The sequence below is a fragment of the Pyxicephalus adspersus genome, chromosome 3 (genome assembly GCF_032062135.1).
Source record: "Pyxicephalus adspersus chromosome 3, UCB_Pads_2.0, whole genome shotgun sequence".
In the NCBI taxonomy this organism is placed as follows: domain Eukaryota; kingdom Metazoa; phylum Chordata; class Amphibia; order Anura; family Pyxicephalidae; genus Pyxicephalus; species Pyxicephalus adspersus.
The window spans coordinates 83,063,759-83,077,930 of NC_092860.1; the positions used below are offsets into that span (position 1 = coordinate 83,063,759).

Consider the following 14,172-nt stretch of genomic DNA (forward strand, 5'->3'; position numbering starts at 1 on the left):
GATAGTGGACAAATCAATAGTCCAATAAAATGAACAACCAGTTTTGTTTTTTTAAATAGTCACCATGTAAGCCAAAGTTATATTGTACATTACTTTATTCCCCTGGAGGTGTTTAATCTGCCCAATGTTATCTCGCACAAATTCCATGAGCCCAGGCTGTCCTAGACAGTACAAGCACCATAGTGATGTCAGAAAATCTTCTCTGCTGTGTATATAGGAGTATTACCTTGTACTGTTCATGCAAATTACTTATCTGCTACACAAGAACCTTCATCAAACTTATACAAGGTTATATTCTGGTACTCGGGGGGGGGGGGGGGTATTTTGATACCTGCTTCCTATATTTTACGTGTAGCTATGGTGCATGTGTTATTTGCCAAAGATTCCACTTTAAGGTTTAAATGAATAAATAATCTAACCACCCAAAGGAGTGCTATAGACCAGTGGTCTCCAACCTTTTGCAGGTCGTGGACCACTAAATGGACGAACAGCCGTGTGCCACTGAAAGGTGAAGAAACTTCCCCTAGAGTGATGTCACAACCCACCCATTGCCCTGAGCCTGTGATGTCTCCAGGAGACAGGCTGGAGACTACCCAAAATGATATGTTTTTTTTTTTTTTTTTTGGCTACATTGCTAGCTTAGTTTTACAAACCCATCTTTTCCCAATAAAGTCCCAGGATTAGTCATGGTGGGGAAATAAAATCAGACTGGATTTCATGCAAAGGTCAACTTACACATTATATTGAATTGATGGCAAAAAAAAAATTGGTACATAGTTGGTGGGGAAATATATGAAAGGGGTCCTAAACTTCAAAGAAAAAAAAAAAAACAATTGAGCGGGCAGTCGATGTTCTACTGCAGGGGTCGGCAAACTTTTATGGCCACTAGGCCATTTCAGGGGTGGGCGGTAGCACCCTAGGCCGGACTCTTGAGTCCCGCCACCACCAGGGAACGCCCCCTAAAGTGAAATCTCTCTCCTCGGTATGCCTTGTGGTGGAGAGGGATTTCTCTTCAGGGAGCGTTCCCTATTTACCGCAGCGACGACTCCGGTAGTTCCTAACGCCCCCTGGCCGATCCTCCAGCAACCCCTGGGTTGCCGGCCAGCATTAGGCCAAATTGGCCAGGGAGCATTAGGCCGGAACAAACTACTGGTTAGGACGTATCTGGCTTAAAGGCCAGAATTTGACGACCCCTGTTCTACTGCTTTAAGTTGTATCTTTCTGTTCACATTTTTAAGTACACACATCCCTTCTCCCACTCCATCTTGGGCACTGGCATCTTCCTCCGGTCCTGTCCTGCATTCAGGATCTTCAGCCATTTTGATTGGCTTGGATAGAATGTTGTAGTTTCTGCACATGTGCACAGGACTTTATTCATTCCCAGCAACCAGGTATGCAAGGAATGTGTACTTAGCTGTGCATGTACAGCTTGGTGTACATTACAGAAAATATTGTGATGTTTTATTGCATAAGGGGTGTCTTCTGCCCATTGTAATAAAGAATTTGCTTTTTTTTAAGTAAAGTTTCACTTTAAGGTATAAATGCTCAATTTAGACAAAAACTTGGATATTTTTTGTGACCTGTCACTGATTGGTTGAAGTATTCTTGTGGGCACTGTTCACATGCACCGGAAGAGCACGGTATAATGACTGCGAATTTATAATCTGTACATGCAGTAAGAAAATATGCTGTTCCCAGTATGCACATGTAAAATTATTATTTTATAATTGCAATGATACCTGGGGACAAAAACACCCTATCTGTATTACTTAAAATGTCATACTGCATTGGAGTTCACTGATGTGTACCAAGAATACAGATCTGAAGCCCTGACTTCACTTGTAGCATTTTTGAATGATTGTTCCAGGGGAATGACCCAGAAATGACTCAAGTCATGGAATCAAACACATCCAGGAAGCCTTATTTCCACATGCTGATTAGATGAAAGTTTGTTTTCTCTCTGCTCTTCTCACTTTCTACCACTAGATGGAGACAGTAGATTATGTGATTGACTTTGCAGTTTCGTATACAGAAATACACCAGCTTCACATAAACAGACAAATGTTCGATAATATTTTTATTAGTTTTGCATGTTGGTTACTAGAAGCCCAACTGATTCCATCTAACGTAACCATCACTGAAAAAAACAGAACATAAACTTCGTCCAGCTTTAGTGACATCATCAACTCGTGCCACTGGTTGCTAGGAATGCCTTGGTATCCATGGGAACCAAAATAGAAGGGAAAACAAGAGCTGGCTGGTGCTGGGCATGTAAACACTACAAAGCACTGTTTATGTATTAATCAGTATACAGGTGATTATAGGAAACATGTAACCATGCAGTATGTTTTCAGTAATGATTAGATCATATGACCTGTGTCTTTGTTAGATGGAATACATGTGTACATCTCAGTAAATATTCTGTTTTGTGTTTAGTTCTGATGAGAAATGTCCTCCTTGGCCGAGGGTAAAAATGATCAGCAGCCTCGTCACCCTTGGTAAGTCTGTGTTCCATTTTTATTATTCACTCAACAATTATTAACAACTGTGATTTACACATATAACATGAAACTGATTTGTCTAAGAAAACTGAAAACACATTACTGATATCTTACATTCCGCAAAAATAAACAAAAGCTGCAGTACACGTGTCACATCTGTAGAATAAACTGATTTTCCTATACAGTTCTAATTTTCAAGGACCAAACCCTTAAAACTATAAAAGGGAATAAAACCGAAAACATTGCTTATTGCCATTCTTCACAGAACGATTGTGAAATGTGCTCACTTTATATGTTTTAACTACTTTGATGTCACACCTGTATATAGCAGTATGGAATTATTTCACAGCTTACCTGTATAGAAGAATAACTCCTGTATTAAATACAGCTCACCAAGTATTTTAAATATGTGATATCATTGTTTGATGCAATTGTAGATTCACTGTTAAAATTTCAGGATTGTTTAGTAAAATTCTTAATAACACTTAATCTTATGCTTCTCTTTCAGCCATGGCCAATGAGCTAAGAAATGACAATATTGGGGGCTTTTGGATTAATGCATGAAAGCTTTTTGTGAAAGAGGATAGCGAGAAGTAGCAAACTTCGTAGAATTAGATTAGGGTCAATAAGCAAACTGTTAAAATTCCACCATGGTAATAAACAAAAATAAATCACAATTTTCCTATTGACCCCAGTCTTACTCTAAACAAATTGTTATATTTTCCTACCCCTCCCTAATTTCTTTGCTTAAAGCTGAACCCGAAGAAAAAAAAAATATCCCTTACCTTTCCTGATGACAAGCCCTCCATCCACAAACCAAGCCCAGCGAGTTCTGCATTGGCTCAGCTTCCCTCTTTCTTTCCAGTGATTGCTGTTCCATGCAGCACCACTATCTTCTTTCTTCTAGGTTCTTCTAATGTCACCCAAACTCACACAAACAAATTGCCAATCCCACTGCACATGCATGAGACTGAACACATTTTAATTTTGCATTATGGGAAAGACCCTGATGACACGCAATCTCTGGCATGCACAGAACGAGCAGCCCACAGCCTCCTAGGCTATGTAATGCCGGTATCCTAGGAGGCTGCGGTTTCCCCTTCAGTCTTTACTTCCACAGCAGTAATGATAGAAAGGGCAGAGTCCTCCCCAAAAATGTAAAAAGGAGTTAAAACCCCCATGTTTTTCCATTAAGTAAGACAGCCACCCTTTACATAATGTAAAAAATCTGATGATAGGTCTGCTTTAAGCCAAAAATTCATATTTGTCTATCTGTATCGGTAACACATTGAATAACCAGCTTTTAGGCAGTCATCTTTGCTGCCTTTTTTGCCTTTCATATACTAGAGTATTATAGGGGACTTCAATTAAAGTTTGTGGTTGTATTGACTATGATTTACTATTAGCTGCTGCCCCATGAGTCATGCGATTTCATTTTGTTTTAGAAGCACATACAACTTTCAGAACAGGTATATTTAGCACGATTCATTAGTATATTCATTATTTAGTCATATTATAGATTTTTTAAACATTAGCATGTTTTGTTTACCATGTGGCTGGCAGAACATCTACTTGTCAATTTACAACGATTTGACTCTTGGATATACAGTACATAATTATATTTTTGTTCTGTGTTTCATTTGTTGTTGCAGGTATAAGGAAAGGCTGCACAGAAAGTTTCTCAAAGAAACCAACCATAAACTAAACTTATCTGGTGCTCTCAACTGCCACCAATGGAGATTCTTGCCAAAAGGTGTAGATGATTTCCGAGATGGTTATCCTGCTTCTTCAGACACTACAAATGTTCCATCCACTGGTGTTCATCTTCCAATCTTGCAGGATTCAGTACATACCTTAAAACCTGTCAAGAAACCCAAAAGGTTTACAGTACAGCAGTCTTGTTACTCGAAACTCCTCCCACTGCAGCAACAACGGCGGGAATACATTGCTGAGATAGAATATGGCCTTACACAACACCCACTGGCTCTTTACCCTCACTTAGAAGACGGCATACCACCTCAAGTAAGGGCCACAGTTCACTTTTAAACATGTTTTAGAAAATAATATAAAAATCTATTCTTCATTCTTTTTTAAAATTCTATTCCTAATTGTAACTCTTTTCAGTACCTATTCCTTTGTGCATTTTTCGATGTAGTAGGTACTGGAAATAGTTTGCTTTGTAAAGGTAAGAAAAATTACTTTACAGGAAACTTCATCCCAGAAATTGAAAATATATTTAACCTGCATAATTATGAATTGTGTTTTCCAGTCTTAGAACCATGGAAAACATATTAGCAAAATAATGGAAGAATATGTCCTCCTAAGATTTGCCCCTACATTGTATCCAAGATTTGACAAGAGATAATAAAATATTCTCTACTGACAGTTAAATGGCATTCACCTTGGCTATGTTTGATTCATCCATCAGCCGCCTGCAATATTATTAGGGTGAATGCTAGCGGAATCTCATTTACCCCTTCCAATTAGCAGCCTAAGGATGTGTTTTGACCAGTGTTGTTGTCCAAATTGTGCTGTGGTTGTAGTGGAAGTCATTAATATTGGTAGGGGAGCAAGTATCCTAAAACTGACTGCAAGGGAATACAGTTGTAAATTAACAATGGACTCAGCTGTTTGCATGTTTAAAATAAAAAAAAATATATAAAATTAAGTGAACTTAAAAACACGTGGAAAAGTCTGGCAAGACTAGTAGTCTGGTGTCTGATGTAGTTCCACAAGTTTCTGGCAATCTTACTTTATTTGTTTTCTGTAGCTGTTTGAAGACATTGTGGAAATACTTGACCCTGAAATGAGATTAAAGAGTCCTTCAGGTTCTGATGATGCTATCCCTGAGGATCAAGAGGAAGACGTCATAACTCCAGCAAAAGAACTGCAGGAAACACAAAGTGTGAAATCACGTGAAGCCAGCACAAGGCTGTCAACTATGTAAGCATTGTTTAGCCATATTCATTTTTTTTATCAGTGGTGTCCGATTTAGAAGTAGTAGGAATTGTTATGGTTTGGTAAAGCGGACCTATGATAGCGTTAACCTGCTTCTTCTTCAAGCACTTTGGTGCTGTAGTATTAAACATAATGGAGTGAGGTAGGAGGAAGGGATAATAGGTAAAGCAAACTCTAGAAGAGATCTGTGAAATCTTTCCTCAATGGTTCCTAATTCCAACTGGGTGTTCAATCCTTCCTTATGAGTTTAAGCAAATTATATTGCCTTCTCTATATTATATGGTAAAAAAAAAATCTAACAGAGGGAGTGGAAATCACTGGTAAGGGCCAACCAATTCTGTTCCAACAGGAACTGAAGCAAAGAGATCTCATTTGTATAGTTCCTAGGAGAATAACTGTCCTGCATCCTCCAAATACTGAAACAATAGTTTTGAAGGGGATTAGTTGGGAAAATAAGGCTCACAGAATTTGAGCAATTCCACATTTTCTCTGTGAAATCATGTGATACATTTCTAATGAACTACCAAAAGCTAAGAAACCTTAAGTGAGCTTGTAACTTGTAACAAATATCTATTTTATGCAAATTTTTATTTTTTTGGACAGACAACTTTTTTTCTCATTTTGGTTCTGTACATTACCAGAAATAATTTTAAATAAAACAATTCAATTGCAGTTGAACTGCAGACTTTCAGCTTTAATTCAGTGGGTTGAAGAAAAAGATTGCATAATAAATGTGGGGAACAAAAGCCTGTTTTTTAACACCATCGCTTCATTTCAGGGGCACAAAAGTAATTGGACAAATAAAAAAGCTGAAAATAAAATGTTCATTTCTAATCCTTGGTTGAAAACCCTTTGCTGGCAATGTCAGCCTGTAGTCTTGAACTCATGGACATCACCAGATGCTGGGTTTCCTCCTTTTTAATGCTCTGCCAGGCCTTTACTGCAGCGGCTTTCAGTTGCTGTTTGTTTGTGAGCCTTTCTGTCGGAAGTTTAGTCTTCAACAAGCGGAATGCATGCTCAATTGGGATCAGATCAGGTGACTGACTTGGCCATTCAGGAATATTCCACTTCTTTGCTTTAATAAACTCCTGGGTTGCTTTGGCTGTATGTTTTGGGTCATTGTCTATCTGTATTATGAAACGCCTCCCAATCAATGTGACTGCATTTGGCAGGATTTGAGCAGACAGTATGTCTCTGAACACCTCAGAATTCATTCGGCTGCTTCTGTCCTGTGTCACATCATGGATAAACACTAGTGTCCCAGTGCCACTGCACGCCCAAGCCATCACACCGCCTCCGCCATGGTGTGCTATGCTTTGGGTCATGAGCTGTTCCAAGCCTTCTCCATACTTTTTTATTGCCATCATTCTGGTAAAGGTTGATCTTGGTTTCATCCGTCCAAAGAATGTTTTTCCAGAACTGTGCGGGCATTTTTAGATGTTTCTGAGCAAAGTCCAATCTAGCCTTTCTATTCTTGAGAATTATGAGTGGCTTGTACTTTGCAGAGCACCCTCCGTATTTACTTTCATGCAGTCTTCTCTTTATAGTATTTGGATATCGATTACTTGGATATCGATACGCCTACTTCCTGGAGAATGTTGTTCACTTGTTCACTTCCCCATGGAAATCACTCTGTGATCATCCACCACTGTTGTCTTACGTGGATGTCCAGGTCTTTTGGCGTTGCTGAGTTCACCAGTGCTTTGTTTCTTTTTCATGATGTACCAAACTGTAGATTTTGCCACTCCTCCTTTGACCGCATGTTGTCTGATTGTCAAAATCTTCCACATACAAGCGCAACCCCCCCCCCCCCCAAATCAACGCCTTTTATCTGCTTAATTAATAATGACATAACGCCCATGAAATAGCCTTTGAGTCAATTGTCCAATTGTTACTTTTGAGCCCCTGAAATGAAGTGATTGTGTAAAAATAAAGGTTTAGTTCCTCACATTTTTTGCAATTTTTTTGTCCAACTCACTGAAATAAAGCTGAAATCTACGTACTGGAAACCATATGCTGTGAATATATCAGACTAAATGCAGTGTCTATTACTAATACATAATGAGATTTGATCATATGTTTTATATACCTCTCGTATTTTCAGGAGTGAACAATCTAGAGTCAAAAATCCATATACATGGATAGCCAAACAAGAAGAGCCTGTAAAGGAGGAAAAAAGATCCAAGATTCCAAAACCACTAGCACCAGCACTAGATGAAAGTGTCAAGCAAGTGACTAAGGACTTCTGTGACTGGGTGACATCTCTGGCAAGTGTGCACTACTTGAAACTTAGTATCTCTTGTATAGTATAAGGTTTGCTAGATGGAATAGTTCAGGGCATCTCAAGTTTATGTGCACTTATCCTAAGAGCTGAGAAGTATTGAAATCAGGCCAACCTAGGATTCCTTCTTTGTACCCTATCCCTGTCTGCTGCCAAGCAGTATCAAATATTCAAGTGGCTTGTGGTTATTGTGGCTTGTCTTGTTATCTTGCCTTTAGTCTAGTAGACGGCTCTTTATGAGGTTTTTCACTTTCAGGCAGAATATGGAAACCCAGTGTGTGTGGCTTTCACTTTTGACCTTTGGAGTTCTCTCAGTTTGTAAGCCTGCCAATCAGTTACTTGATATAAGCCACTTTGCTGCTCTGAGGGTATAACTGTTTCTTAGTGGTGCATCCAAGTTATGATAAGAAACTCAGTAAAAACAAATGAGTATCCAAGGCCAGACTATGGTACTTTTTTTTTTACTATGTCTTTACTTCTCTGAGAACCACAAACAACAGTTTGCCTAATTGCTTGGACATGCAGTGATACTTGGCTGACAATGATAATATCACATGCACAATGTTTGACCTTTCCTTTATTACACTGAAGAGCACAGATTAAGTTTTTCAACAGGTTGGGATGTCTGTGTTTATGGGCATCCCCAGCAGCTGGACTTGTCAATTATTATCCCTCTGAGGATCACAGACAACCTGATTGAAGTAATTTGGATGTTCAAACTATTTATTCCCATCGATAGGTAAAAGCCAATACAGGTTTTCAGATTTGAATTCCCCTGGCTGGATAATACAAAGCAATGATTTCTCAAACCAGAAAAACCGGATTGATTGATGTATCAATCTTTGAGTCACAAAGGGCAACTGTGTTTTATAAAAAGGGCTTGTTAGAATAAAGAACAGAAGATATGTTCAAAATGACCACACACAAATCATAATAATAAATATCACAATATACAATACTTTCTTATAATGATAGTGTGTGCATATTATGGTGTTTTTAGATTTATTCTAAAAATGCTAAGTCTTTTCTTTACAGCCCTGTTTTAGCTATAAAAGGTCTGCATTAGGCATTGCTAGAAACACTACACATTACTAGATCATATTCATTGTACACTTGCCTAATATTAACCCCAAACAATAGGTTGTGCCATGATTTAGCTGTTTATGAACTGTTCTGTAATAAATGATAGGGCTACAGCAGTATGTACAATTTCTAAGGTACCTCCCCTTATCCTAATTTTAGCATATTTAATTTAATGCAGTGATACTTCCTAATAATAATTTGCATTTGTATTTACCTGAAACATGTCTTTTCATATCTATTAATCAGGAGCTGACTTTACATTTGTATTCCTTTTAGGGAGGAGAAACCTGCAGTGTCAATGAAGCCACCATCTTTAGCCTGTTTGCCAGCGGATATGACACAAAGCCTACCCTCAGCATCCCAATCCATGTGGTAGAGCTGAACAATGTACCGGCAGAATTGAGAATGTCTGTGGGTGTCTCACCTCAACAAGATATTACAAAGTCTTTGTCCATGGAGCAGTTCAAGGCAAGATCAGTATATATTTTTACATGTCAAATGTGTGCCAGAATAGGCAGAAACATGGGATTTTAAAACAAATAGGCATTAGATGATAAATCGTATTAGTAACCTCTTGTAATTGGCATTGTTACATGATATAGTTGCTTGACCAAGCACCCATTAGCACCCAGTATCATTATACCTTAGATAACCAAATGTAATGGCACATTTTATTGGTGGGTGATACTCCAAGGGATATTGAAACTTGAAAAAAATGTTTATTCTAAAAAATAATTATTTCAAATGCTACTATACAAACATGGTTCCAACTAAGAATACACAGACCGTTAGTTTGCCTTATGTCTCTGTACTTCGTTATAGTCTCTGATGTTTTTTTCCAGGGGAATTAGGCTATGTACACACGTGAAATAATTATCGATTAACGACCGATCCGATAATCATTAACAAAAAAAGTGAACAACGACTGGCCAATGACGATGATGAATGAGGAATGTCGCTGGAAACAAACGATCGTTCGCTATCTATTGTGTGTACGGTAACAGAAGTGTACATAGTCATAGAGATCCTGGAAGAAGTTAAAAAGAATTACAGAATATAACAGAGATCAAAAACATGATGCAAACTTACAGCCCGTGTATTCTAAATGTAGACCATGCAGAAGCATTTGGAATAATTTCCTTGAATAGTGACCTTTTGATGTTGTAAATTTAGTTGGTGAGGGATTGGATGTGCCCTTGGGATCTGCACCTAAGGCTGGACTGATTGTGGGTAATAAGTCTTGAGTAAACCCCACACATTGGACTCATTAAAACTCTCCCAAGGCTGGGGAATATACACTTTCTTTGGTGAACTTGGGTGATCCAGCAAACCTGGAATGAATTTCTTAAGTCATTTGCTATTTGTTAGTCCTGGACCAGTCCTTTCCAGGTTTTCTGAATCATCCAGCTTCACTGATAGTGTATATTTTCCAGTCTAGGAGAACTTTAATAAATCAGGCCCATTTTTGGTCTTCATCAGTGAATGATGCTGAAAAGTGAAACCTTTAAAGCAGTACTAAGCCTCCAGCAGAAACAAACAATATGGGTTCTGTGATTTTTGCCAGATTGTGCAAGTATACATATTTGCTCATCATGATGGATTTCTTTGAAACGAATCCCTCCAGCACAACAATGTCATTGTTTTAAGGTTTTCAGCATCTTCATTGTCCAGGCCAGGATGAATAAATTAATGTGCATGTGTACTGTAGTTCTGTGCCAGAAGGATAAAAATTGTACGAACATGATATGCTGAGCTGCAAATGCGTGACTCTAACCAAAAAAAATGGTAGGTAGAAGCATCTCTAAAAGTAGAGACACACACAAATTTTTCTGATATTAAAAAAAGCCAACCTAATGGTGTTCATGTTAATACCTAGCTTCCAGTCTAAACGTAGATCGTTTCTACTAATTTTTTTATATTTCAGCATTTTTTCTATTCTTAGTGTGTATTAGCCCTCTTCAGTGTGTTTTTTTTCTTGTTAAATGCCTTTGTTTAATTTACTGTTTTATTTCCAAGTTTTTGTGCCACATTTAGGCTGCTGTAGGACGATGTGATAGTCCTACTCATGATTCTTTGCCTTTAGACAAGAAATAAAGGACAACATGATTCTGACCTGGTTTATATTTCAGGAGGTTATGCACAGCCCAGGCTGGGTGAAATCTAGGTATGGAGCTTGGTATCTGGATCCTAAAACATGGAAGAAACAGAAAGCCAATGAGCCATTAAAAGACCCAGCAATGGAAAATATGGAAAAGGGCATTCATTCAAAAACCAAGCTTAGCCAAAAGGTACCTTACATAAAAAATAAACGTTTTTTTTTTTTAATGAACTAAAACACAATAGATTAGCCGTTTCCATTTCAATAAAACTGACCCCAGATAGGAAAGGGTGGTCATTCAAATATTTCTTACATATATGCTCTTTTTGTTTCATATAGAACCCAGATATTTAATTTACTGGGAGCATATCACAGTAATGATGACAAGACAGACGCATGTTTGTAGGTTACCATTTGCAATGTAGAGTCACTAGTGCATTGACAAAGACCAACACCAATAGGATACTGCTTACTAGATTGAAAATGTTGCTGATGCTTTGATGTTGGTGCAACAGGAAGAGTGGCCAGTCACCTCCAATCACCTGCATCGTACTTTACTGTAACTCCCAACAGCCACAATCTTACAATATTAACCTCGGTTCCTGGGCCTTACACTAGGCATGTGGCTTATCAAATGTAAGCTTTGGAACAGAAACTGTGAAAAGTATTAGTTGGATTCTAAAATTCAGACACATATATAACTTTATAGAAGGAAAATCTTTTATTCAGCGGTTTAGCACTCTGGCCTTTGCAGCACTAGATCCCAGGTTTAGGGCACTCTCTGCATGGAGTTTGCAGGTTCTACCCATGTTTGCGTGGGTTTCCCCCTGCTACTCTGGTTTCCTCCCACATTCCAAAAACATGCAGTTAGTTTTATTGCCTTCCCCCCAAAATTGACCTTAGATTTTGGTAATGGCATATGACTATGGTAGGGACATTAGATAGTGACCAACAGGAACAGGTAGTAACATTACTTCGGACTTTGTGAAGCGCTGCGTCGGCACTATATAAATACTGGTTGGTAATAATAATATTTACATTCTTTGGGCAATTCAGTCATTTTGTGCATTACTAAATGCAGGTTTTGTTTCCTAAATCTTGGAATTAGTTTATTTAGCATCTGTTTTTTTTCATTCTAGGATGAAGAATTGTTGCAGCTTCATGGAACCTCTGCCTTTAAAGAGTTTATTGAGAAGAAAGGTTACAGAAAACCTGAGGTGATGTGTGCTATTTTTTTATGACCTGGGCAGTATTTTTTTCATGATAAATATTCACTGGATTATAAACTTTTAAAGCCATGTGCTTCTGAGGGAAAGTGAAGCAAAATATTAGGATTGCCCTTTAATAGCGCTTTCACCTGTATTTTCTCTTGTTATTATTATTACCTATATCTGACTATGGATGGTAGACCATGTAATTTAGGTACACACATTTATTACTAAAACCCTGACTTCTGCTTTTTGGACAAATCATTATCTGTTGATCATCAAAGTCCTAGTTGTTCCCATGAGAACTGTTTACCTAGACTGGTTGCTGAGATAAGATACTTTACTTTGACTAATTCTGCTTACATAGGCAAGATTGGAGCTGCCACCACCTAACTACTTTGGGTACATATTCGGTCAAGCACCTACATTTTCCTAAAACATTGTGAAAAAGAAATTTAAAGTTCAATGCCTGCCAATTTACATTTTGAAATCTAAAAGGAATATTTAGAACGAATGATTTGTTTGTATAGCTGTCTGTCCCACCATTGTACACCAGCATTGATTTCTACTTGATCAGTTGTAGACAGATTTGATTTGTTTGTAAATATTGATCAAAAGAACAAAGGCTTTTATTGCAAAAAAGACCCCGTGTTCTTTTTTGTAGATTGAGAATTTTGTATGACAGAAATACTTTTTCTAAAGATACATTAGCTGCACATGTGCAGCTCTGATTACTAGCCTGGCATCTTTTGGGTATCTGGATGAATTCAATCTTGTGTGCATGTATGGAAGCTGCATTATTCCAGACTCAACAATTAGGATGCCCATGCTAACTCCAAAAGAAGACCTAGCTGAAAAAGATGTCAGTGTTAACAGTGGAGCAATAGGGCACTGATACTACCCACAACATGGGTGCTTAACGTTTTTCCCAATAAATGTTTTTCCCTGTGAAACCTGTGGATATGTCTGCTGTAATAATTACTGTGGTGACGGAAAGTGTTAACGGTCCATTCACACTAGTGCACTATAATACACATATACCATGTTAAACCACCATGTGTTGGAACCCTGTTGGTGAGCTGCAGTGCCATCCTTTGTGATTTATACTCCAAGATAGTTTTCTGATAGCTTAGTATTGCCCCAGCAAAAAACATGCTACCATACCTACTTATACACAAATACTGCATGCTCAATTCAAGGCTTATTTGATATCCTATTTAAATTAATAGACTGTAAAGCAACTCAATTTAATGTGCCGCATAATGCACCATAACACACCCTAGTGGTGTATATGGACACTTTCTATTGTTTTTTGATAACATTATCATGGTTTGCATGTATTCAAACAGATTTTATTTCCTTTCAGTTTCTCAACAAAATATTGTGTAAAAAAGATCCTGTGTCTCTCGAAACCGCAATTCCAAAAGAATCCCGAGTTCCATCTTTAGCAGGGAACATTTGGTACCGGTCTGGCTCAGCATCAACCCATGAAGAAAGTATAATAAACTAATGTTATTGCAGTCACGTTTTCTTCCTTTCAATTAAATATTACCTTGCTTAGTTTTATTGTGTATGATCACTCTCATATTCAACTGTACTAAAAGGTGTAAAGTAGAAGGGCAAATACATTAAAATATTACCATTATAAATAGGAAATACAGCCATAAAGGGTATTGAAATATTCAAATTCACCTTTTGACTTCCAAGATTGAAAAATAAAGCAGCTACTTTGAAAAGTTTTGAATATTTATCCAACGTCTCAAAGTAAAAGTATATTATCTTCTCTCATACCATGCATATAGTTACCTTGCCTTGTACACCAGGATTGTTATTTTGAATAACCTGGGCTGAGAAGTCACTGTAGCTTAAAGGGGCCACTGGCATTCATGCTTGAAGAGCTGGTACAAAAAGCTCAAAAGACTGGCTGTGGCCCATGAGCCATAGTTTGAGGCCCCTTGCTCTAGACTAATGATCTGGTTGCCTCTAGCATCTTCCGCAAATTATTTTTGTCATATTACTACTACAGATCTCGCAATGCTATAT

General features: G+C 37.9%; 1 protein-coding gene across 1 annotated transcript; it reads left to right on the top strand.

Annotated features, from left to right (window-relative positions):
* Nucleotides 1-2,126: 2,126 nt before the first annotated feature.
* On the top strand, nucleotides 2,127-13,693 carry FAM47E (family with sequence similarity 47 member E). The gene is made up of 9 exons (XM_072407100.1): nucleotides 2,127-2,314; nucleotides 2,437-2,498; nucleotides 4,154-4,523; nucleotides 5,272-5,444; nucleotides 7,564-7,730; nucleotides 9,104-9,291; nucleotides 10,953-11,111; nucleotides 12,061-12,138; nucleotides 13,496-13,693. The coding sequence occupies exons 2-9, from the start codon at nucleotides 2,449-2,451 to the stop codon at nucleotides 13,637-13,639; spliced, it is 1,329 nt and encodes a 442-aa protein (XP_072263201.1). The 5' UTR covers nucleotides 2,127-2,314; nucleotides 2,437-2,448; the 3' UTR covers nucleotides 13,640-13,693.
* The last annotated feature ends 479 nt before the right edge of the window (nucleotides 13,694-14,172 follow it).

Coding starts and splice junctions, on each gene's coding strand:
- FAM47E (XM_072407100.1), top strand. CDS start 2,449: ATGTCCTCCTTGGCCGAGGGTAAAAATGATCAGCAGCCTCGTCACCCT. Junction 5,445..7,563: donor AGCACAAGGCTGTCAACTAT/GTAAGCATTGTT, acceptor TCGTATTTTCAG/GAGTGAACAATCTAGAGTCA. Junction 9,292..10,952: donor TGTCCATGGAGCAGTTCAAG/GCAAGATCAGTA, acceptor TTTATATTTCAG/GAGGTTATGCACAGCCCAGG.